The sequence below is a fragment of the Bemisia tabaci genome, chromosome 10, assembly GCF_918797505.1.
Source record: "Bemisia tabaci chromosome 10, PGI_BMITA_v3".
NCBI classification, from domain to species: Eukaryota; Metazoa; Arthropoda; class Insecta; order Hemiptera; family Aleyrodidae; genus Bemisia; species Bemisia tabaci.
The window spans coordinates 41367086-41392137 of NC_092802.1; the positions used below are offsets into that span (position 1 = coordinate 41367086).

The 25052-nt window shown below is 36.7% G+C and overlaps 3 protein-coding genes across 3 annotated transcripts in view; 2 read left to right on the top strand and 1 right to left on the bottom strand.

The window, feature by feature from the left end:
- Window positions 1–1809, top strand: part of GatB (glutamyl-tRNA(Gln) amidotransferase subunit B, mitochondrial) — a 36541-nt gene extending 34732 nt beyond the window's left edge. The window contains exons 11-12 of the mRNA XM_019043807.2: window positions 1131–1211; window positions 1658–1809. The gene's annotated coding sequence lies outside the window, so the exon portion shown is untranslated. The remainder of the gene's footprint in view (window positions 1–1130; window positions 1212–1657) is intronic.
- LOC109031942 (solute carrier family 53 member 1-like) overlaps window positions 1–14504 on the top strand; it is a 34853-nt gene extending 20349 nt beyond the window's left edge. The window contains exons 2-11 of the mRNA XM_072305615.1: window positions 1131–1211; window positions 1658–1811; window positions 2926–3161; window positions 5775–6036; window positions 7239–7613; window positions 8264–8410; window positions 9412–9606; window positions 10625–10794; window positions 11423–11556; window positions 11934–14504. Coding sequence (XP_072161716.1) covers window positions 1143–1211; window positions 1658–1811; window positions 2926–3161; window positions 5775–6036; window positions 7239–7613; window positions 8264–8410; window positions 9412–9606; window positions 10625–10794; window positions 11423–11556; window positions 11934–12195 — 2004 coding nt within the window. The 5' untranslated portion in view covers window positions 1131–1142 and the 3' untranslated portion in view covers window positions 12196–14504. The remainder of the gene's footprint in view (window positions 1–1130; window positions 1212–1657; window positions 1812–2925; window positions 3162–5774; window positions 6037–7238; window positions 7614–8263; window positions 8411–9411; window positions 9607–10624; window positions 10795–11422; window positions 11557–11933) is intronic.
- Window positions 14505–19686: 5182 nt separating this feature from the next.
- The window catches only part of Prp4k (Pre-mRNA processing factor 4 kinase), a 28062-nt gene continuing 22696 nt past the window's right edge, over window positions 19687–25052 (bottom strand). The window contains exons 12-15 of the mRNA XM_019043808.2: window positions 23385–23499; window positions 22152–22258; window positions 20939–21070; window positions 19687–20006 (exon numbers count right to left, since the gene is read on the bottom strand). Of these exons, the coding sequence (XP_018899353.2) occupies window positions 19803–20006; window positions 20939–21070; window positions 22152–22258; window positions 23385–23499 (558 nt within the window). The 3' untranslated portion in view covers window positions 19687–19802. The remainder of the gene's footprint in view (window positions 20007–20938; window positions 21071–22151; window positions 22259–23384; window positions 23500–25052) is intronic.

A 25052-nucleotide genomic window follows, 5' to 3' on the forward strand; every position in this document is an offset into this window, starting at 1 on the left:
AGTTCCGCGCGTAATTCAAGGAGAGTTCAAGGTCAATCAATTCGGGCGTGGAAAATATGAACGTTAACACACCGATTGTTATCTGGTCTAATCCAGTTCAGGTGTTATCTCGTCCCATCAAACGTGTTTTGGCGGATTGGCGTCGGCTATGATGATTATTGCCGACAATGGAACGACTCCTCTTACAAAATGTTCACCTGCGCCGTAGTATCGTTTTTGAAGCGGGAAGCTCAAAAAACCGCAAATTTCTTACGCAGATTGTGAAGTTATGAGTGCATTTCAGAGTTTGCCGATGCGCTCATCGTGATTTTTGAGGCATTATCTATAAGAAACAACTCTTAGTTTTGCTCTAGCAAAAGTTTGCAACAGGCCCATTAGCTTGCTGTACTTGACGTCGTCCACAAGCAACCTCAATTCTTGGATAAATTTTTACAAAACTTTCCCATGCCTTAGATTCCTTGTCTTAGATCCGAAAATCTTAAGAGAAAATTGTTCACAAGTTTTCTGAATATTGCTAATTTTATCGAAAGAAATTTGGCAACGCCTGGAAGTTCTTACGTTGTTTTTCCGCAATTAGTCCGCAATCCAGCGCACGTCCGTCTTTCGACAACGGGCCCTGCGTGAATTAATGAACGCATATATTTTCATTGTAATGACGTACTAAGTGCCCCCTCCCCCCCCCCTCCCTCTCTTGTTTCCTTCCATCGCTCTCATTTTATTTTAAGCACAATTTCGCCTTTCCTTAATCCGTGACGCATGTTATGTTTTATGTTACGCATGTTCAGGGCAATGACGTTGCGGGCCCTCGGAGCCAGGAGGGGATTACTATATTGCAACGTTGCCATATTTTGCCGTTTACCGGGCGAAGGAACGTAACTTCTCTCCAAGGTTGCGAATTTAACCCAAAAATTTAACTTTTTTTCAAGCATATACCTATGCAATTTTTTTCCAGAATTTTGCTGATTTTTGCAGGAGTCAGAAGAAAAATTGGCGAACTTGTCAGTTAGAAATGTGCATGAATCTCATGATAAAAAACGCAATTTGCGAAGGGAAATTTGGCAATTTTTTTTTTTTGTATTTTCAGTTGCTGATAGTGCACCTAATTTTTCCTCGTTTTTTCTGTTCCTCAGAACTAAATCAAGATGAAGTTCGCAGAGCATCTGTCCGCCCACATCACTCCGGAATGGAGGAAGCAGTACATAAATTATGATGTAAGTTTCAGATTTTTTTCTAAACTTTTGAAAGAATTACTCCTTAAGAATACACATACTGCCGCTGCTACTTGAATTACTACCACCTACTGATACTCAGCTCTGCGCAAAAATTATCCTCCGTAAAACTTGTATCATCAAAACCTACAAAATCTACTGTATTGGCTCAATATCTTCCTTTCCACCTCATCTTTAGAACAATATCCAAACGAAATATCAACTGAAAAGTCCATTCAGTTTTTACCAGCCACAAAAAATTTGTAGTAAAACTTGAATGAATGTCAGTTGACATTTATCTTGGACATTTTGCGGTGGAGCAGGTTTTCACACTAGAAGTTCTATGCATTACATCATAAATCCTTTACCGCATTTTAAGTTAAGGTATCCTACTTGTATTTAAAAGAAATCCCTTCTGTGTCCTAAAAATCTTTGTTTTGAATTCACAGGAAATGAAATTAATGTTGAGTAAAGTGATAGAGGAAGCCCCTTCTCCAGAATCTGTTGAACCAGAAATCATCACAAGGCACTTCAGTCAGTTTGATGAGAATTTCTTCCTATATTGTGACAAAGAACTTCAGAAAATCAACGTCTTTTACGCTGGTAATTTATTACTTCTACTTAATTTCTGTATAGCATTAGCAGCCGACTCTCACTTGTTATGAATTAATTTTTTTATGTTTTTAGTAATGATGAATTTATTATTTCTAAGAAAACCATTGTCTTGCTTTTTGGAGTTTAAATTTTTGAGGAACGTTTAGGATGAACTTGTATTTTAATAATGGTCCCTTCCTTTGTATCTATACAATGATTACTTCTTATAACTGTTAGTATGTACAGTACAGTATTAGTTCATACCACTGGTGAAACTTAAATTTGCGTTCTTTTTTCCTTCCTTTCTGACCTTTGAAGTTTCATACCTACCACTGAAACTAGAAGCAATCATATCCAAGGTCTTAATTGTGCTGTAGTCTTTAATCCTGAACGATTTGTTCCTTTATTTCTTCCATGATTTTCTAATAAGCATGTCTCCTACATGAATTAGAGAAAAGTAAGTAAAAAAGTATGATCTAATTCCCAGTCAATCTCTACATCAATGAAGCGTTGCAAATCATCGCATTTTTTTTTAAAAAAAAAACAAACAAACAAACAAATCAACAATTTTTCTTGAAATTTTCTGTGGATTTTTTTTAGCGTATTTTCAGATTCTCTGAAAATTGCAAGGTGACGTTATGGTTAGTTTTGTTTAAAGAATTAAACCTAATTGGATATTTTGAAACATTGCCAATGGATATGAGTTTTTATCTATTTTAGCCATTGATATATTTTATAAAAAATGGAATGATGTCAGCAGAAAGAAGATGCACAAGCGTTTTTTTGTTGAAAAACGAAAAATTTAATTTCGAAAGTTGGTTAGTTTTTTTTCCTGTCAAAGACATCAAAACATTCTACTTTTCATAAACATTCTCTCTGTTTTCTTGGTATGTCTTCAAAGGTGCCAGCATTCTCCAGAATGTGAAGAAGAATTGGACTACATTTTGCAATCAGGACTACAATTTCTGGCTCTTCCTTAAAAACACTTATGTGCAGAGGGAAACTAATGGTGCATACGTTATTTCTGAACTGAGCCTGACATTGTCGTTCCTAATTGCCAAATGAAGTCCATCTATGTACTTCTTTCTAGGGAGTGTTAATTTTGATTTGTTGCTGTCCACAGAAAAACTTGCTGAGGCAACTCGCAAATACGCATCTTTGTGCGTTGAGTTGAAAGCAGCCCTCGAGCTAGGTAAAAAAAAGCATGTGACAAGCGGGGCAGGGAACGATATACCTCCCAGGAAACTGCAAGAGCTCAAATTGGCATTCAGTGAATACTACTTAAGTCTCATTCTGTTGCAAAGTTATCAAACTCTCAATTATGTAGGATTTAGGAAAATCTTAAAGAAGCATGACAAGGTGAGTTTCATCTTCCAAAATACTTTTAAAAGTTCATAATCCATCTAATTAAAACTGTCTAGACTCACAATTTATGCTTATATTTATGAGCACATAAAGCTCATTTTGGATTTCCTCATTGGAACTTGCCATACGTTTGAAAACACAGACAACTTTAGAATGCTCAGAATTGTTTCTAGCTAAAGGCATTTCTTTTAAAAAAATAAATTAATTTTAGACTGCAAGATGTTATTGACTAGTTTATTGATTAAATGTTATCAAATGTGTCTCTCTTAGATTTAGAGACGGATATTGGGAATTTTGTCTTTTGAGTGTTTGTTATAAACTTTTTTTATCAACAACTGTGATTAGTGATCAGTTACTAATTGTGTTTCTGAATTATTATCTACTATTTCAAAATTGGCGAGACGCACTGGTTTGATTAAAAAGTAGAGATTCGAAGTATGCTGCTATTTTGGTCCGTTCTGCAATAAGCTCACATGATAGTTATAATAATAAAAAATACCCAATCAAAAGATGGTTATTTTCATGAAGATTTGTTACTTTTGTCAGTTCAATGTTCAATTGAAGTTAGCTGGTGAGTTTCAGCCGCGAAAATTACGGGATTTAACCAGCGGTTTCGTTTAATTCACAGCAATGGCGGGTTTGTCATCTACATCGCGGAGAAAACTTGATTTATCCAGGGATTTTGTAAAACAAATTAGAAATTACACGATAATCACCTCGGTATCACGGCAAATACGTCGTGTTCCTAGCGAATTTTTAAGATCATTACAATTGCGCGTTATTCACATCAATATCGTGGCATACCTACACGCGAATTTCTGACTGAATTAAGACGCGCATGTGCGCATAAAACTCATAAACATCTGTTACTTGAGATGGGCGAAAACGTATGATTTTCCTTCAATTTTGTATGATACCACATACCCACTCCGGAGTTCAAATAGTTGCTCGCTTCAATTCTGCTTGCTGTCAAACCCCCGCTTCTCCTCCGATTGAAGCGTTGCACACCGTCTTTATGTTCCATTTTTATTTATTTATTCTATTTTTGAAGCCAAGCAACAGCTTCTCTCAAAATTTCCCGAGAATTTGCCTTAATCATTTCAAAACAAGATAAAAGTAACAAAAAGTAACCCCAGGCGACGTGAAGACTAAATCACAACAATTTTTTTACTTCCGAATTTGAGCAGGTAAATTTTTTTAAAAAAAAAAAACAAAACGAAACGAAAGGTTCCGCGGAGCACATTTTTCACTAATCTTGCAAAAAAAAAACGGAAGGAAACTCGAACCAATGCGCGAACCAATCGCGAAAATCGCGAACCAATGCCATAGAATGAAGAGACTACGTCAGTTTCTTTATTCTATGCCGATGCATAGACAGATTTTCCAGATTTTCACATCCCTGAGAGAGTAGCCCGGCAACGAATGCACGAGTCGGAGCTCGCAAAAATCATGGCGCCGCGTTTCCAACAGCGCGACGCCGAACTCGTTCCATCTTCCTCGCACTCGTTGGACGCTTAACTCCTTCCATCTTCCTCGCACCCGTTGCGCGTACCAGAAGAACACACGTAAAATTTATCAGCTGTCTTTCAGCGCGAAACGCGGAAATCGCTCCATCTCGCTCGCACTCTCTCTCGCACCCGTTGTCCTTACGGGAAAATCGACACACGCGGACCGCGATATCCCGCGAACCGGCGGGCGGATCGCAAAATCCTCCCTTATCCGGCGCCTCGGGGTAGAGAGGGATCCCAGTGCGGAATCTCAGGGTCACACGGCCTCCCGTTCACGAGATCCGCTGATACGTGAGTGAGTCAGTCAGTGAGTGAGTCAATCAACGTGAAGTCTGCTTTATTAGTATAGATTATTTTTTTAAGTACAAAGGTCGTCTGAAGAGGAATTTTTATTTTTCTACGTAACAAAGACTAAAACCCCTCCAATGGATGACTAGACAAGTCTGAACTAAAAGGAAGCGTCTTATGTTTTCTCTTCAAAATCTTACATAGGAAACGACTCATGGACGCTGCAAAACTCTCCAAATTTAACTCATAAAAGAGAATACAACGGCTCTTTCCACATTAATTCAAACTTCCTGTCACAAAAAAAAAAGCTGTCTACCCAAGTCAAATCGAGCATTTAACGAGTGTCTGTTAACTATAATTTATACGATAGAAATATCTTCCTGTTTAATAATTTTTCCTTGACAAGGCTGAAGGTATCTTGTGTCAGAAGACGAAAAAAATGTGTGTTAAAGCAAGTCATTTTTTTATCGTGTAGATTGACGTCAATGCCTAATTACTTAGTGTACATTGATTGTGATTTTTTTCCAAACCTATTTAATTTTACAGTTTACAATGTAAACTACCTATGAATATTTGTTTCTCTTTCATGAGTTAACTTTGGAGGTTTCTGACATATTCAACATGTTTTGCATGAAATTATGATGAGAAAACATGTGCTGTAGTGCTTAATTTCTCACCCTGTCTAATGGTCCATTCAATCGCAAGAACTTTTTTGTCTCATGTTTTAACGTCACCATGTAAAAATTACTCTGTAAGATATTTACTTTTGGTTTTGATTGTATCATTCATAGCTCTCTTGAATATTTGTCAGCTCCTGCGCGTGGACACCGGCTCCAAGTGGTGGAAACTCTGCATGGAGACGGCTCATTTCCATACGAACAATGAAATCAGTCGCCTCATCACAGAGACGGAAAACACAGTCACCCAAGAACTGGAGGGCGGAAACCGGCAGAAGGCGATGAAAAGGTTGAGGGTTCCTCCACTGGGCGAACAGCAGAGTCCGTGGATTACTTTCAAAGTTGGTCTCTTTTCTGGTTCCTTCCTAGTTCTTTTTTGTGCTGTTATTTTATCTGGTAATTATTGTTTATCCTAAAAATCTTTTGGTTTTTACTCTATCATTTTTCTCCTTGTAGCCGTAAATGCATCCAAAGAGCTGCCACACATTATAATTTTAGCATGTGTTATCTATTTATTCTTTTTTGCTTTGAATAATTTCATTTTAAAATAACGTAACTATTACGAGAATATGTCTCGTACCTATCTACATGAATTAAATTGAATTAAATTTTCGAAGGTATTAAGCAACAAAGTAATGTTAGATAATAAAATCATCTAAAAAACAGGAAATATGAAATTCTCTGTCTTTTATTTTTTGGAAAAATTAAAAGTATGAGTTTACTATGTAGTTTAATTACCTAATACACTCTTCCTTTCGCCATTTATTCACACTCTCATTCATACATGTGTGTTAGTTATTTTCCATTTACAAAGCACAGGTGGAAGTGTTTCATAAAAGTGCAAAAAATCAGATGGGAACGTTATCAAAAACTGCGCATCAAAAATATTGAACCAACATATGCTGGTGAAGTGGCGAAAATTCTTGTTTGTGTTATAAAATGTAAAAAATTACTGGCCTGCTGATTCCGTGAAATACGTTTTCGAGGAGCAGCATAGAAAGTTTCAGTTCCTCTGCAGGGTTGACTTTCATTAGACATGTTTTGGACAACCGTGTTAACCTTTAATTGAGCAGACATACACAGTCAAACCTTGGATGTTGAAATAAGTATGGAGCGCTTTGAGCAGAATGAAAAAGAGATTAGGTTGAAAACAGAATTGAAACTTTAATCTGAAATAATTCCTCTTCTGTTACTGGTTACATCTGTGAATAGCTGCAGTCTATGCCCCATTTTTGTACCTCAATTTTAACTTCACATTTTTTTACATATATTCTCCTCATTAAAAAAAAAAGAATAAAATAATTGAAATTTTCTACCATCTTGAACAGGCTAACCGGTGATGTAAAGTGTAAAATTGAGTGTCATTACCATGAGAGATCTGCCTTTGTAACTCTCTTTTCTCTCCAAGTTTTTCAGAAATCTACCGAAGCTGATTTACATGATTCCTTATCTGTTAGCATACAATAGAGATGATCAAAATCATGGCCCAGGTTTTCGTTTGCCACAATGTGCTCGTCAGGACTGGGCTGCTTGGCGGCTAGGGAGACCCCCTAGTTCTCAACTTCTCGTATAATTTTAAGTATTCTTTCTTTTTCCAGCCCTATACCATCAGAGCAGTTATCAAGGCCTAGCCACAGTGTTTAGACTCTACCGAGCACCACTTCTGTTGATAATGTTCCTATTTCTCATCGGGGTCAACGTTTACGGCTGGAGATCGTCGGGTGTCAACCACGTCTTGATCTTCGAGTTGGATCCCCGAAATCATCTGTCTGAGCAACATTTGATGGAGCTAGCAACAATATTCGGAGTAATCTGGGCCCTCAGTATCCTCTGTTTTCTGTATAGCAACTCTCTGAGCATACCGCAGTACCTGAACCCCATCATTCTAGTTTTTGTCATGGCTTTCTTCTTTTTAAATCCATTGAGGACATTCCAGTCCGGCGCAAGATTTTGGTGTATTAAAGTCTTGGTAAGTTTCTCTCTCTTGTACTTTGATTCATTTTTCCATGCGTAATAAAACACGATTAACTAGCTCAAAAACAGAGTAATGCTGAAGAGTTGGTGTTGTTCCACCAATGCTTATCAGCAGTAAGTGTAGAGTAGTTCGGACGGAGGACTTGTAGAATCTATTTGTAAATGTTGCATGTGAAGTTTTTAATAGAGGATTCTAGAGTTTGTAAAATAACTCTATTTTTTTAATATTTTCAGGAGTGTAAGTTTAGGAGGGTGGGACTTTCCTTCACCCCAAGACTTGAAAATTTGATGTATTTTAGAAATTCTGTTAGAAATTACAACTGCCCTCCTTTTAAGCAAATTTTTCATTTTCCTTCTTCTCCCTCCCCCCCTATCCTGGAAAAAGGATACCGATAACTTCTGCTTATGAATCAAAGTACTTGCCCTTTTCACCAAAAGAGCAAAAATAGAAAACAAACAGGAAAACTACAAAGAAACAAAAAGTAAGTGCTAAACTTGTTTTTTCAACTTGAGAGGCAAGTTACCCATCTTGTAGTCAAGTATGCGATTTGCTACTTTAAATAATCAAAAAACTTAAAGTAGTTGCCTTTATAGCACTAGGTGAAATCATGATGATATATAAACTGTTCTTCGCATTTTTTTTTTTCAGTGGAGATGTTTCTAGCCCCATTCTATCATGTTGGTTTCGCAGATTTCTGGCTGGCTGATCAGCTGAACAGTCTCGCAACAGTACTCCTTGATTTCCATTTTCTAGTCTGTTTTTACTTTACGTCTACTGACTGGATGTCATCTGCAGGTATTTACCGCCCTCTCGTGCTATTTTCAAACTTCTCTTCACACTAAAAAATTGTTTAACTAGTTTTTAAAGCAGTATGAGATTTTATGTATTGGACCGAGAAGAATAGATCTGTTGTCTTGAAAGGTACAGGCAATTACGCAGACTTTATTGTGGAAAAATTGCCGAAGGAAAATCTTATCAAGCATAGTAGAAATTTTTATAATCCACTTTTAAGTGCACAGTTTGGGTAGACTGTGTCATGCTTTTTTGATGGATCACTGACGGCAAAAAGATGATTAAAATTTTGAGAAATGATGAAAAATATTACTGATTCCCTTGCTAAAGTATAGCCAGGAATTTTCTGAAGAGGAGGGGTCAGAGATTAAAAATTTTCTCAAAGAGGAGTCCGAAGAAAAAAGTCGTCCATGATGTAATGAAAAATATGTCCAAAAAATAATCTTCTTGAGGGAAATTTTTGGGTCAGAGAAGGGATACAGGTTCCCTGAACTTTCTCTTCGACTAGTTTTCTTGATTTTTTTTCTTTTAACTTTTTTTCTTGTTCTTGCATGGAATTCAAAGATGGCAATTCATATTCAACAGAGTAACAATTACCTGTCAGACCTCATTTCTTTAAAAATATTCCTGAATGCTGAATTTTGAAAACCCATGTCTCAATTTTTGTTGCTTTTGAGATGTCATAAAAAAGTGTTATGAAGTGCGCTTTTCCATATCCCAGTTCATAAAACTCATGAAATAATTTTTAAATGAAAAACTATTGACACCATCCAATTTTTCAAAATGAAGGAGAATTAGTTCTTATGATATCTGGAACGATGGAGTGTTCCAGGGTGTGACCTATTAGAGTTCAGTTCTGGATATGTTTTAAGTTTATTCAATGACATTAACTCAGAAGTTTGAACCTTTTAAAATGCAAGATTTTCTCGGTCATTGCCTTTTGTTCTAAATTTTCTTGTTTAAAGTTTTTCCGCAAATTTTAAGTATGTTGCTCTTGTTCCCAGATATTCATCCCTCTTTTGATAATTACTGGCTGTCAAGGGCCATTGTTAACTGCGTTCCAGCATGGATTCGATTTGCACAATGTCTCAGGCGGTACTACGATTCTGGAGAAGCCTTTCCGCACATTGCCAATGCCATGAAATATGCTTCCACTTTTTTTGTAGTCATTTTCCAAACTCTTTTGGCAAGGACCTCAGGTAACTGATATTTTTATTTTTAATTTTATTTCTCAGAGAAGATCTACTACCCTTAAATTTACCACCGATCATTTAAAAAATAAAAGTCTTAACTTTGATGACGGCCAGTCAGTTAATTATTCAAATAATGCACAAATCAAGCCGATTATTTAATTGTTAATTCTGTCACTAGGTTTAATATTCATTTATCCACTGTAAGTATACATTCTTTAACCATCTGATCAAATTTTTGCTCCCGGTGTTTAAACCCTCTTGATCTGCTAAAGAACACAAGATTGTTGTGGGTAGTGTCTCTTAAAAATGTACCAAGTGACATCAGCAGTTGCAAAATTTTATGGTGCAATTTATTTATTTATTTTTTTTTCCACCAAAGGACAATTCTACCAACTCTTTCGAAAATTTCTGGAACTTTGCTCTATTTCAAGTCATAGTGGAAATTCCTTGAAGATTCAAGAGAATGGGTACAACCGTATTCATATGAAAAACTATACTGTCCTATGAAATTTGGGAACTCGCCTGGAAACTCCCAAACCACGTATCTCTTTTGCGGTGTTTAAAAATCTCCTCTCCTATTTTATGTTCTTAGAGGAGAACAAATCAACATCATTCCTTGACGTTTTTTCAGAATTTACTTTGCACAGAGAAGAAAAATCACGCAAGTTTTTCAGAATTCATGTTAAGTAATTCTCCATTTAAAAAGTAAAGTATGACAGGAAGTCTACAACGTTGCAAACCGAGATACGTGGGTTTGGGAGTTTCACCATCGAACTGCAAATGACTCTTGGTTACCTTCTGAGGTTGCTGCCCATACATTCGGAGAAAAAAATAATAACAACCAAACATGAGATGATTGATGGAGGAGTAGTTGCGTGTTCAAAAATTTACTTTAAAATTATAGTGAAAGTAGGCTTCTCTGTTTAACAAATCAGAGGTCCAAAAGCTTCAAGATCCTCATTCCTCAATCATTTCACATGATACTGAGTCATTTCTCCTAATATTTCATTCCTCTTTCTTTCAGGTTCTTACTCTGACATTACTTTAAACCCTTTTTTCTACTGCTGGGTTTGTGCCTGCATTGTCAACTCTCTGTATGCTTACATTTGGGATGTCAAGATGGATTGGGGTTTGTTTGATCTCTCTAGCGCAGAGTATCAGTTACTGCGGGAAGAAACTGTTTACTCAAGCTCGGTGAGTTACCTTGTACTGTTACAATTTTAATCATTTGGTTTCTTATTTTCATAGTCTGCTAACTTATTCCTGGAATTTTAGAGTGCGTTGTGTCTCAGCTATGTTAGAAAATCAAAGAGCTACAATTGAAATTAGCTTATGTTCTAAGAAAATATTTGCATAGAACATTATTTGTACAACGAAACTTACCGAAAGTCACATTTTGTTGTGCACTGCGCTGCAAAACTTCGGCTTTACTATGCCCCTGAAAACAATTTTATCTAGGTGTCTAATGGCGCTACTGCCTATTTTCCTCTGCTGAAGCTAAACATGACGTTAGTTTTTCTCCATGACTCACTAATTTGCCAGAGAATCAAATTCTCCAAAAACACATGGTTTCTAGCACCCAGAAAAGACATTTTTCAGCCCAAGGTAATTTTCAGATTTAGCGCAAAAAATTATTCAAAAACCCTCTATCAAACTCCCAGTGATTTTCAAAAAGAAAAGTTCTTACCTATCCTAATAACTAATTTTTCTTTTGAATCTAACTATTTTAAAAATAAGTGACTTTGAGTTTTTCCTGTATTCTCAGTGGGACTAGTAACCCGCCTAATGATGAAAAAAGTCTGATTCTTGCTCCTTTTTTCAGGCTTTCTATTATTTTGCAATCATAGAAGACTTCATCCTGAGATTCACCTGGCTTTACAGTTTTTGGCTGACAAATCATGGTTATGTGTCTGCTGAAATGATGACCACCATAACAGCACCGCTCGAAGTTTTCAGGTGTGTAGTTAATGTATGTCACTTGTCAAGTAGGTAAAAAGAACTGAAATAAGAACTGCATGTGCCTTTAGAAAGAGAATTTAGTATGTATGTACAGCACAGATAATGTAATCATCAGGTCTTGCTTAATAGCTGGACTGCTGGAAAATGCGCTTTTGAAACCTGATTTTCTCAAGATTGGCACTCTAAAAGTTCAACGTTAAAAGGTCATTTTAAGCAGATCATAAAACAACGTCAAATGAAAAAATCTCGAATTTTAGTTGGCACCAATTTTCTTGGTATTCCATGAATAGCTCTGTTTCTCTATTGCGGAGGAAAAAATGTTCTGCAATTACTTTAAGTGAATGCATGATTCAGGGCTTTCTTTTTTTTTGCAGGCGATTTGTGTGGAACTTTTTCCGGTTGGAAAACGAGCACTTGAACAACTGTGGTAAATTTCGTGCCGTCCGTGATATTTCCATCGCGCCCATCGACTCGTCAGACCAAACGCAAATAGTGCGGATGATGGACGATGACTGTTTTGTTACCAACCGCAAAGTTAGGAAACCTAACACAAAAAAATCAACAAAAGAAGACAAGAGGCCACTTTTAACCGTGGATGATAATCTCAGTGAAGCAGCCTCATTCCAAACCCTATGAATGTGATATTTTTATGTGTTTAAGTGCTGATGTGTGGTCTAGAAGTTGATCATTGTGCTGATGTACTAAGGAAAAGCGCTTTATGAGCCTTCAGATGTCGCCAAATTTCCTTTGATAAAATAAGAGTTTTAAAGGAAACTTGTGAATATTTTTCTCTCAATTCATCCGAGATATTCAGTCGCAATCGAATCTGCAGCGTGTGAAAATTTAAAAAAAATATTCTTAGCTCTTTCAAAATGAATGTTTTAGAACGAGGTTGTCACAGTCAAAGAATACTGGGAAATTTGAAGAAATGAGGGAAACCTGGAAACGTCAGGGAAAATGATAAAAGTTCAGGGGAAAATTGTTAAGTCACCTTTATTTGCTATCTAGAATGGGTTTGACATTTCCAACAACAAATTTTGCGTGAAAACTATCTCAAATTATGTATGTTTAACCATCTGTCATATCTAAAATTGTCAGGGAATTTTACAAAAAGGGTCGGGGAAGTCAGAGAAATTGAAGGGAATTTAATTTTCTAAATTCTGTGGCAGCTTTGTCAGAAAGGGAGGTTTGGCAATAACCGGATTTTCATACAGCATTTTTTCCTAGCACAGCAGCGTAAGGGTGCTCACAAACGATGGTGGTATGTCATAATTTTTCCATCGCCCGAAGCTTACCCAATATTTGTAGTACCTGATGTTCAAGCCACAGTGCAAAAACTTACGGTGAATCCAGACTTTACTTTGACATGTATCTAATTTGTTTTAGTTTTATTTATCGGTCTTTTTATTGATTCCTCCAGTTTTGGAAGTGCTGATCTTTGCTGCAAGCCTCACGTCTTTTAAGGGATCTCTCAATTCTAGAGCACTATACGCTATGCTAAGAAAGAGGAGCCTTTGTGTGCTGGCAAAATTCCTTTGATAAAACAAGAATTTTCAGGAAAACTTGTAAATATTTTCTGTCCACTTTGTCAGAGAATTTTCTTTGTATTCTGCCGTGCTAAGGAAGAACGCCGTATGAGCCTTCAGACGTTGCCAAGTTTCCTCTGATAAAAACCAAAATTACCGAGAAAAGTGTGAATATTATTTTCTGAAATTTTCAGACAATTTAATGCACAATTTAAACTAAAATAGCTGAGAATTTCAAGGAAAAATATGCATGACTTTTGTCAAAAATACAGGCTTTATTAAGGGAGATTTGGCAACTCCCGAATGTTCATACGGCGTTTTTCCTTAGGACGGCAGTATTGTGATCTTAAGTATTTGAAAATTTCAAGCAGAAATATTCATAAATTTTCTCAAAAATTAATATTTTAAGAGAGGGAAATTCGACAATGTGCAAATGTTCATACGGTATTTTTCTTTAACTAGGCAGGATACAGATCGAACAGAAAAATAAAATATTATAGGAGTTTTTGCAATGTTGAAATATTAAGATACCTATTTTTCAACGGAAGCTGTTGGAATATCGTAATGTTGCAGCTATGCGGAACAAATTGAAAAAAAATGCTGATTTTCACCGAAAATACTGCCTGCACTACTGTTTGATCAAAGGAGCCTCTATTAATTATTTTATTTTTACCTTTTACGGCTCAAAATACTCAAGATCCACGAGCTTCAATGCCCATTTCTCCCCTATCAGGTGCCCTAGTTGTTTTTCTCAAACAAGTCATTTTGCTCATTAGCTTTTCTTTTGCTGCCAATTTAAAACCAGTTTTTGACACCTTTCAAGGAGGCTTCTTTTGAAGACCGAACTAGGAAAAAATTCTGTGACTCGTAAAGTGCCTCACATGACAGGTTATGAGATGTGAATGATGGTTTTTCATCTCTAGAACAGTTTGTATATTTTTTAAAAATTCGATTTTGAGTGATAATTACCCAACCCTGATTTTGCATCTAATTTTTAGTTAGGAAAATTGAATGCTGTTAAAATGACTGATTGTTTCCTTAAAATTGATATTATGGTTTATCAGATATGCCTTAGCTTCCATTGTCCTCCTGTAAGCTTCCAATTAAGTTTGCCTTAAGTCATTACCGTTAAAGATTGGAATATGTTAGTTTAAGTTTTTTATGTACCCAGGAATCAAAATAAATTTTGATGACATTGTAACATGAGTTACGGTGCTCCTTAATTTTTCTTAACGAATTAGAAAATTCTCTATATTTATAGTTTAAGTTTGAAAAATTAGTCCACTTTATCAAATGAAATCCAGGTATAATGAGCCTAAAAAATGTTCCAAATCGTCCATTAGTCTTAAAGTTTCATTTACCTGTATTTTTAGCATTAGTTGTACAATGATGAATAAAATTTGTTTTGTATGAAATGAAGTTTTCTTAGATTTTACTTACCTCAGTCACTTTCGATCTATTCTTCATTTTATAATTATACTTACACAGATAAATTAAATAATATCTCCACAGTTTTTCTTATAATTTTTTTTTTTTTTACTATTAAATAGAGTCTTTTTAAAAGTTCTATTTAATGAATGAAGTCTCCTCAACCTTATTGGATGTTGTCATATCTGGAGAGTGAAACTAGAAAATACGTAGCTCAGTTTGCGAAGTTGTGAACTCCTGAGTCAATATTTTCTTTTAAGAGCGAAAAATTAAACTGCTCAGTGCTCATATTTAACTTGTTAAAAAAAGGCATTATATTTTTTCTCACCGCAAAATACTCACCAGAAAATAATATATTTTTTTTTCAAGAAAAAATTATATTAAATAAAAAATAATTAGGTAGAACTTACTCTAAAGGTTTAAAAAAGAAATTGTATGCAAGAATGGAAATCAGTTACTTTGGGAAATTTTGAACTCGGAAATCAAAATACTTACTTGTGTGTCCTTGCAGTTTCATCGTTGCTTAATCTGGTTTACTTGAGAGGTCGTAAAATTAAAATAATTTTTTAGCCAAAATGATCTTGCAAGCTTTCAAGCGTTGAGGAGGTGATAGTTGGGTCGCTTTAGGGTCAAAAATTAGCCTAATAGTTCAAATTAGGCTACCAGCATGAAACTTATTGAAAATGTAATTAAATCGGCTCCTGCGAAAACCGCTAATGTCCATTTTCTCTAATTTTGAGAGAACTGCAAAAAACTGTAGGAGCCTTTAAAATGCGGAATTAAAAAATGTTCAGAAGTTAATTATTACAGGAGAGGATTGTAGAAAAGGATCCCTAACAGTTTCCAGCTCCTCCTCTGTCTGGGACGGAATAATTAAAAAGAAAAGACTCTGGACATTAGCGGTTTTCGCATGATTCGTGAAAATCTCCGAGTTTTGGAACCGTTTGATACTTTCAAAATTCATTCTAAAGGTATGAAAACGGTAGATTATCATTCAAATAAAGTTTTAAAACTAAAATTCTTGACAATTGCGGCACTTAAAGCAAGTTTCATCACGAAACGACCAGCAATAAACTGGACATTAGCGGTTTTCGCATGATTCGTGCATGGTCGGTTCTAAATCATCGAAAACGCATATTTTTCAGTATGCCTTTCGGGTAAAGAAAGTTACCCTTACGTATTTTGATGCGCTGAATCCGATTATGACCTCCGTTTTTTCCCATTACCCCAAATTTCCCGGAAAAGCCGATTTTACTCGGAAAAATGACCATTTTGGGGCATTTTCGGTGTTTTTCCGACTGCTATCCCCTGCATAATGCAGCTAAAATTTTTCGTAGCTACGAGATTCAATTATGCCGATGTCTTTTTAACTGATGAGTCCGGAAATGACCTTAATTTTTCCCGTTCACCTCTCAGTTTTCCGGGAAAGCAACTTTATCCCGGGAAAATGAGCAAATCCGACGCATATTTGTCGCGCATGCAATGTATTTTTATAAATTTTCCTGGACCCGTGGTAGCATGTTACTCGTGTATTTTGAGCTGCTAAATCCGAATATGACCTCGGTTTCTTTTTATCACACTTCAGATTTCCGGTAAAGCCGAGTTTTCCGAGCCTAAAATTGTGTATTGTAAAAGCTTTGCCGGATCGAAGTGTATTCAAAATTCATTGTATGAATGTCTCCGACATGTGATACATCGGTTCCTTTGTATTTTGATCTGTTGAATTCAAATATGATCTCAGATTTTTCCGATCACCCATCATTTTTCCGGAAAAGTCGCTTTTCCTAGGAAAACTCTCTTTTCAGATATTTTTGCAATGATTTTTCTGCTCTAAGGAGTTTCAGAAATTCTCCGGCAGGTGATAACGAATTTCTAAGGTCATATTCGGGTTTTTCAGCTCAAATTACATGAGAATCGATATATCACACATGCGGAAAATGTTTTGAATTTCCCTGGAAGTGGGAACAGTCCGGAAAAGCTTTTGGCCCGGAAAAATCGGACCTTCTAGAAGACGGGGGGGTTGTCAAAGATGAGTGAAGGTCAAATTCAAGTTCAGTGCCTCTTAATACAGCAAGAGAGACCTAAAGAGCATCTCGGAAAATTTCTGAAACTCCCTAGAGCAGAAAAATCATCGCAAAAATATCTGAAAAGAGAGTTTTCCTAGGAAAAGCGACTTTTCCGGAAAAATGATGGGTGATCGGAAAAATCTGAGATCATATTTGAATTCAACAGATCAAAATACAAAGGAACCGATGTATCACATGTCGGAGACATTCATACAATGAATTTTGAATACACTTCGATCCGGCAAAGCTTTTACAATACACAATTTTAGGCTCGGAAAACTCGGCTTTACCGGAAATCTGAAGTGTGATAAAAAGAAACCGAGGTCATATTCGGATTTAGCAGCTCAAAATACATGAGTAACATGCTACCACGGGTCCAGGAAAATTCATAAAAATACATTGCATGCACGACAAATATGCGTCGGATTTGCTCATTTTCCCGGGATAAAGTTGCTTTCCCGGAAAACTGAGATGTGAACGGGAAAAATTAAGGTCATTTCCGGACTCATCAGTTAAAAAGACATCGGTATAGTTGAATCTCGTAGCTACGAAAAATTTTATCTGCATTATGCAGGGGATAGCAGTCGGAAAAACACCGAAAATGCCCCAAAATGGTAATTTTTCCGAGTAAAATTGGCTTTTCCGGAAAATTGGAGGGGGATGGAAAAAAATGGAGGTCATATTCGGATTCAGCGCCTTAAAATGCATAAAAATCACCTAATTTCGTCCAGGAGACATTTTTTTATTTTGGTTTGTAGTACAGTATAATGAGGCATATAACGAAAGATGGACATTAGCGGTTTTCGCATGATTCGGACCACGACCCCCCCTGAAAAGGGCTTCAAACCTAAGGAATAAACATTTTCACCACATTAATGAGTGTGTCTAACCTCCGAGAGTATTTTAACCCAAAAATCTCAAAATTGAAAAAAATGGACATTAGCGGTTTCCGACCGATTAATTAGGTACTATTCGGAACGAAAATCCATCGGGACCCAAGCTGGATCCCCCATGGTTCCCCGTATTTTGGCCGCCATAAGCTCATTCCTATTATCTCATTTGTCAGGCGCTCTAACTTACGTATAAACATGAAATTTGGCAGGAATATACTTGAGTGTGTCAAATGAGGACAACTTGAAAGGAGGAGTATCGTTTTGAGCCTCTTCCGGCTCCACCTGGATTTTTCTGAATACTTCATATTTTCAAAGCAATAGTCCTTCACACCATTAGTATGTGGTGTCGACCAGAGTGCTGTTTTTCATTTATTCAAAAAATTATTTTTTTTCGAATTTATGCCCCCCAGATCGGGCTCTGGAACCAATGTGAGGCGCCAATGAATCCGCTCCATCGTGCCCCTCCCCCCGGGTCGGATGTGTGATTTTCTCATTCACAATCTGTATTCTGTATTGCTTCCCACATTCTTAGCCGTAATTGGACCGCGTTAAACAGAAAGGAACCAAGCCACATCAGCTATTGCCAAATTTAATCGGGCAATTTAATTTTTTACGGGAAAACGGTTGTGTGAATTTTCGTGAAAATTTCAGTGAATTTTCTCCATAGTAAGAGGGAAATTCCTTAAAATTTTCAAAGGAATCTGCACAAACATTCCCGCGTAAAAAATCAAATCGCCCAGGTAAATTTGGCAATAGCTGATGCGGCTTGGTTCCTTTCTGTTAAACGCGGTCCAATTTATTGATTGTTTCAAAATATTTTAGGGTGTTCGGCGAACACTGCGAACCTATGGACGCCACGCCACTGTTCTGGGTGTGCATACTCAATATCTTATACGTCAAAGTGGATGCACAAATGAAAACTTGAAAACCTCAGAGCCTGCCCTGAATTTACGCGACTCGCGAATTATGGATGAAGGAGCAATTCAACAACATTGCATGAAATTTCCCCTTTGGATTTTCTCGAAATTTTCGGAGGATGGTCTTCGATATCCATCCTCAATAAATATAATCCGTCAAATCGAATGATTTGATTTTCTTTTTCTCATAAAAATAGAGGACTCCAAAATGGATTAATTAATTAATTTGATTAATTAACGGTAAGCATTGATCCCGGAACAAATTCCGCTGGTTTATGAAGGTTCTGGATCTCTCAGAATATTACCTGTTCCGAGAACATCGGACATCAACTTTGTAGCTAATTTCAGTCAAGTGAGTAAGGCTCAACTTGGATAGCTAGATGTACAGTTTGGTCGTCTATCTCTCTCGCACTCATTGATCAGATGCGGCTATCCGCGGCCCGCCAAAGCGTCACCTGCCGCTCACTCACACCCGCAAAAATACCGGGTACGCCTACTAATTTCGTCCCCGGTGGTAGTGAGTGATCAATTCCTTTGCGGCAAGACCAAAACCACCGGAGTGCTTTTAAATCGTGAGCCCGGTAAAGAACGGCCGTTAATGGGGAGTAAGGCTCAACTTGGATTGGTCGATACGCTGTTTTGTCGTCCGGCTCTCTCGCACTCATGGATCAAATGCGGCAGTCCGCGGCTCGTCAAGGGGACACTAACTTGGCGCTGCGTGAGCGACTTGGATAGGTCAATATGCTGTTTTGCCGTCCGTCTCTCTCACACAGTGGCGTAGACACAGGGATGTCCAGGAGGTTTTGACCCCCCCTCCCCCCTTAGCCTCGTTAATTGTTCCTTTGTTTTTACTTTTGAAGGGCAGACATAGAATATCATGGGGGAGTACACAAAATAATGTAAATTTACGGACACATTTCTTAATGAACCCCCCCCCCCCCCCCCCATATGGATCTCTAGCTACGCCAATGGGTGAGGATAAGGGACTTGTGACCAGTGATTCAAAGCATGCAGTTACATCTTCCCAATACCTGTGTGGACAGCATACGGACCAAAAGTATAAGGGAAAATGCATCCCGACCTTAAAAAGTCCGTACAAGTGATGTCACAGAGTGACAAAGCAGCCGAAGGCAACACAAAGAACAGGTGAGAATACGGATTTCGAATATAGAGAACCTGGCAACACTGCTTATGACTCCCCTTATGTCATTTTTCACTGTGTGCCTAGTTATGTCGTTTTCCACTGTGTGTCTAGGGCTGATCGGGTTGTTTTCTATTGTGAAATAAGCGAGACGGATTAAAAATAAAATCAAAGTTTTATATTAATAATCATCCTCGAGGAACAACATATAAATTATCTACAAAATCTTAATAGTTACGTGGTAAATTACAAATAGCTGGGGAGGGGGGATCCTAGATTCGTTCCGTTATAAACGGGTGGGTGAGCGCTTGGTTGATGGCGATCCTCTTAGCCGAGTCGAGCATGAGAATCTTCTCCAGGAGATCTTTCAGTTGGTTCACTTTCCGCGCCTGGTCCTCCGGAAGGTGCTGGTTTCCAACCAGCTCCGTGTGGAGGTCACGGGAAGTGTTGATCGTGCTCATTGAGACTATTTTTTCCTGCAAAATCAAAAGGAAATATAGCATATATATATATATATAATATAGGATTTTTTAAAATTTAGAGGTTGAAAATCTCAACCTAATGGCTGAGATTGGGCTCTCCACTCATTTTAAGTTCATATTCTGAGAGTACAGAGTGAACTTTAAGGAATTTTTCAGAATTTCTTGAACTCTAAATATCAAAGGAATTTCGTTTTGAAACTGCCAGAAATGGGACCCATTCGAAACGATATTATTGGCAGGCGCTGATAATGTAGTCCGGCTAGGGAAACGACGTTCGCTGATTGGCTTAACTCATCTTCAGCCATTGCCTTGCTACATCTACTTGACTGTTGTTTATTGAGTGGTCAGATCTTGATTAGCTTTTGTTCCCCTTAGAGATAATTTTTTAAACTTTTTAATAAACTTTTTGATTTTTTTACGAAATTTTACGCAAGAATAACGATTATACAACCCTGCAAAAATTCCTTGCCACTGCCTTATGCATGATTGTCTGTGGGAAAAGGCAGAAGTGCAAAATAATCTGATTATTTCCTGTATTTCTACCTGACAGCAAACCTTATGATTTACCTTACTTTTTAAAAGTGCTGAAAAAAAAATTCAGAGAAAATGATTTTGCCTTGCAATTCAAGATTTGCCTCATGTTCAGAGTGATGAGCAGATGGTGAGATTGCGCATCCCTGAGAAGAGGGTAAAAAATACATGGTTGTAAATTTAAATTTAGTGTGTGACAACTGTTTTCAATCAAAGTGTAAGTTTCAAAGCGCATCCCTCTATTGGATGAGAATTGTATCAATTTCGACTAGCGGTTACAGTTTCTCATACTAGAAAATCCAGTGCTCTCACTAAGAGATTCTAATCTAACTTCTCCCCGAATGGTGGTTGTTTTACGATGGTATTGGATATCGGCATAAAACACTGCAACTTACCCTTTCAGTGACTTTGTCCACTTCGTGGTAGAGGAAGTTACAATTCGAGTCAAAGTGCTGCTCCTTGAAGCTGCCTTTGCGGATGAGTTTATTCGGCATTTTACCCTTCAAATCCATGAAAAACTTGAGCATCTGTCAACAAAAATAGAAAATAATTTATTATGAAGTTAATTATGACTTGTGGGTGTTACAAAACAACTTTAAAATACAAGATATACCAAAAAAAAAGAGAAGTAATATAACCACCCACCAAGGCACCATTTTTTAACACGGCGGCTTATGGGAGAATCGCGGGCTGCGAGTGGTTTTCGGGATTCATTCATTTAAATCAATCATTATTTCCGCGAATTTTGGTAAATTGTGTTCACCGAAGTCATAACCAATTCAAAAATGTACAACAGTCCCGGTTTTTATGAAATAAATTTTCATAAGTAGGTATTTTGTACTGAACTCAAACTGTATGAACATTTGTAACAAATGTTCATCTTATTTGCTCTTATGAGACTTTTTTACTTTGTGTTCTTGAATAAAAATAATAAAATGTTTTGGAAAGTTTGAATCGATGGTTTTCAAATTATATTTACCACAATTTTGTAGGTATTGCTATGTTTTAAATTAAAGTAGATAAAAAAAAAATTAAAAGGAAAATAGAAGAAAGTAAAAACATTTTTTATTTTTATCATTCCGTGATAATTAAAGCAAAACCGATGACAAATTTAAAAAAGAAATCTTAGACCTGCTGGCATCCAATAAAAGTTTATTCTTATTTAGGGGAAAATTTAATGGATGTATTCTTAACATATTTCCCAGTGTTCAATGAAATTTACCACCGCCGCACGCCGAGTCGCGACTCACTGGAGTGACCGACACGAAATTTCGCAGATTGCATCCAGCGTATTTGAAGGGTTTTTTTGGTCCCCTTCGCTTTGCAGTTGCTTCGCTTTGAAAAACGCCGCTTTGTGGACCCCTAACATAAACCTTGACTTTTGAAGTACAGGCATCTCTTTCGCGCCCCAAGGGATGCCTAGGGGGCTTTGGGACCATGAAATTTGGATTTTTCGGGATCGATTCCCTACTCATCTTGTGATCCTGAACTTCGTATGAATCAAATTATCCGAAAAAAAGGCCTGGTACAGTAAGTATGGGCCACCCTGTATAAGTTTCGGGATACATCACCTGTAAAACTGAACGATGAAAAAAATCGGGAAGTTACCTGATTGTTCGACTTGCCAGAGAACATGATCTTGCCCGTGTACAGTTCGTAAATTGTGCAGCCAGCAGACCACATATCAACCCCAAAGTCGTACGGGATACCTAGAACTGAGAAAAAAGTCAATTCTTAGTCCTTGATAAAATAAAGAAAGACAAATACACAGTGAAAAAACCACCAGTGTTCCAACAGGTGTGCAGCAAATACAGACTGATAAGTCCAAAGGGAGGATTATTGAAAGTTTAAAGCAGCCCGATAAGACAACGAATTGCGATATATTTCATGGTTAAGATAGGACTATGTCTTGTCTTGTCAGGCTGACATGGTTTCAATAATCGAGCCGCAGATTGGACGTTAAATTTGGGTAGTTCTCTAAAAATTAGTGCAGAAAAATGATGATTATTCTTATTTTCTCTTCAAACATTAGAAGCTTCTGAACTCTTTTAATTGGCTTCATAAAAGCTTCAGAAAGTTGAGAAAAATCCAGTTCTTTGACTGTTCTCAAATATTCCTAACTTCTGATACAGTGTTTTGGAATTTTCAAAATTTTTCAGTAAGTTTTGGATTTTTCTGGCTCTTTACAGGAATTAAGAGAGTCCTATCTAATTTTTCAATGTATTTTAGTGCTTTCTCAGTTTTGGGGAAGCTGCTAGATCTATCTGATTTTTCTTTTTATAATTTTCTGATTCATTTGGACATGTTTCTAATTTTTTTTTGCATGTTTTGTCTTTGAGAAAAATTATGACCTACTTTGTCTTAACAGGTTTTCAAATTTTCCTGATTTTCTGAAAATTTTTAGATTTGGCAAGTTTACTTCGGCCGGTTGCTGAATTTAGTGTCTTATTTTCTGAAGTTAAATTTTTAATTATTTCTGGCTCTTTGGAGAAATTATATTAAGTCCTTCACACAAAGACACACTTTGAGTGCTGTAAAAAAGGACCACTTTCAGCTGATGCGTAGTTTTCACCTATTGAAAAAACCTCAATAAAAAAAGATGGATCAGACATTGAATTCTTCAAGATTACTGGGGAATTTGGGGAAACATTTTCTATTACACTACATCTGATGTAGTCACTAAATTTTTCTGCAATTAAAACAATTTGATTTCACTCTTGTCTTCTAGAGGAAATTTAGGGCTTAACTGCACATTTCACAGCAGTTCCAGGGTATAAAAAATTCATTTATATTATCAAGAGTGGGAAAAAAAAACAAATGAGGGAAGGTCAAAGTACTTACTGACTTCTGGTGCTCGATAAAACCGACTGACAAGATAAGGCGTTATTTCATTTTCTGCAACATGAGAGGCCGAACCAAAATCGCACAATTTCAAAACGAGTTTGCTATCGTTCACCTGTAAATTACGATTCCATAATTAATGAGGACTGAATCGTAAGAAATTTAACTCTACAAGCTCTGACAGTGATATTTGAGCATCCACAGAACCTTATTAATGTTTACCGAACAACTATTTCTTTCACAACTTTTTTATAGAAATTTTAATCATTTCAGGCTTTCTTACAATAAAAATAACTTTGTTTCCTTCCCATAATTTTCCATCAAATTGGCTTAACATCTTTATTTGTTTTATCATGACATTAATTAATTATAATATATGTTTTCAGGTTCATAAGTTATTGGATCATATCTTGTTAATTGCGTCCTGAATATATGGTCGATGGGCGGTAATAAAAGGTACCATCAGACGATGAATTTGAGCATTTTTATAATTGTTTCATAAGGAATAAGTTGTGAGAAATTCCTTAAATTTTTATGCTAAAACGAAAAGTAGAGTTGCAGTATTTTTTACCGCATTATCATCCCGTAATTCCCTCCTTCGAGCACGGCAGTTTAGAATTTCTGACAGCTTTTTCTTAAAACTGAGGTTTTTGATTGAAAACCTCTATGGTTCCAATTTCTGAAGAACACACCTTTATGCTTTGGTATCAATGACTCAATTTTTTGAGTGTGTATGGACTAAAATCTTTTGTCCTGAGGATGGTGACAAATGACTTCAAATAAAACAAATAATAGATAGTATAAAAATCCTGTGTATATAGGTAGTTCTTTTGGATTTAATTGAGTTTTACACGATTTTTTCTGACATAAGGACATCCTAATTTTGTCAGATTTCCTACTAATCTCTCAAGAAACCAAATATCTGATATTGATTGCCAAAGTACAAAACAACGTTTCTCCGTTGCAGACTTCTTGTCATGCTTTATTCTTTCTTTGGAAAACTTGTGAGCGTAATTTCATAAAATAATTGCTTTGATTTTTCTTCTCTGTTAGCAGAGTATTCTGTGTAAATTTCAAGCTGTAAAGTTGTCTTGTTTCTCTTCAAAAAAATAAATTGAGAGCGGAATTTTTAATACACCATAATGGAGATACGTGGTTTTGCATTTCGGCCATCGATATTTTTCAATGAAGTCGCACTGGAATTTAAAAGAATGTACGCAGAAGAGTTGGTAGGGAGATGAAAAAAAATCGATATTCATATCTGGAGCTCCAGATAATTAGAGAGTTTTTCCCAAGAAAAACCGAGGGAGTCAGTGTTCCAAACTCACAGGCGCCAAAGCGCCAAATATTTCTGAGAAATCGGTCATGGCGCCTAAAAAATGAAGGCTCTGCGCCAACGTGACCCCTAAAAATCCTACCCCCTCCCCCAAAATATCCCAATTTTTCTGCTTGATGATTTTTGGAGCTTTTTTCCTCCCTACGTTACAGCTACTAGTTCTGTAACTAAAACATCTTGCGTCTAACTTTTCACTAAATGCGCCGTGATATAGAGACAAAAAGTCAATTTGGCCCCCTAAAAATCGAGTATGGTGGGCCAATGGCTCATGAAAATCAAAAATGAGTTTCGAACACTGGGGAGAAAATCAGGAGAAATCAGGAAATGAGCAT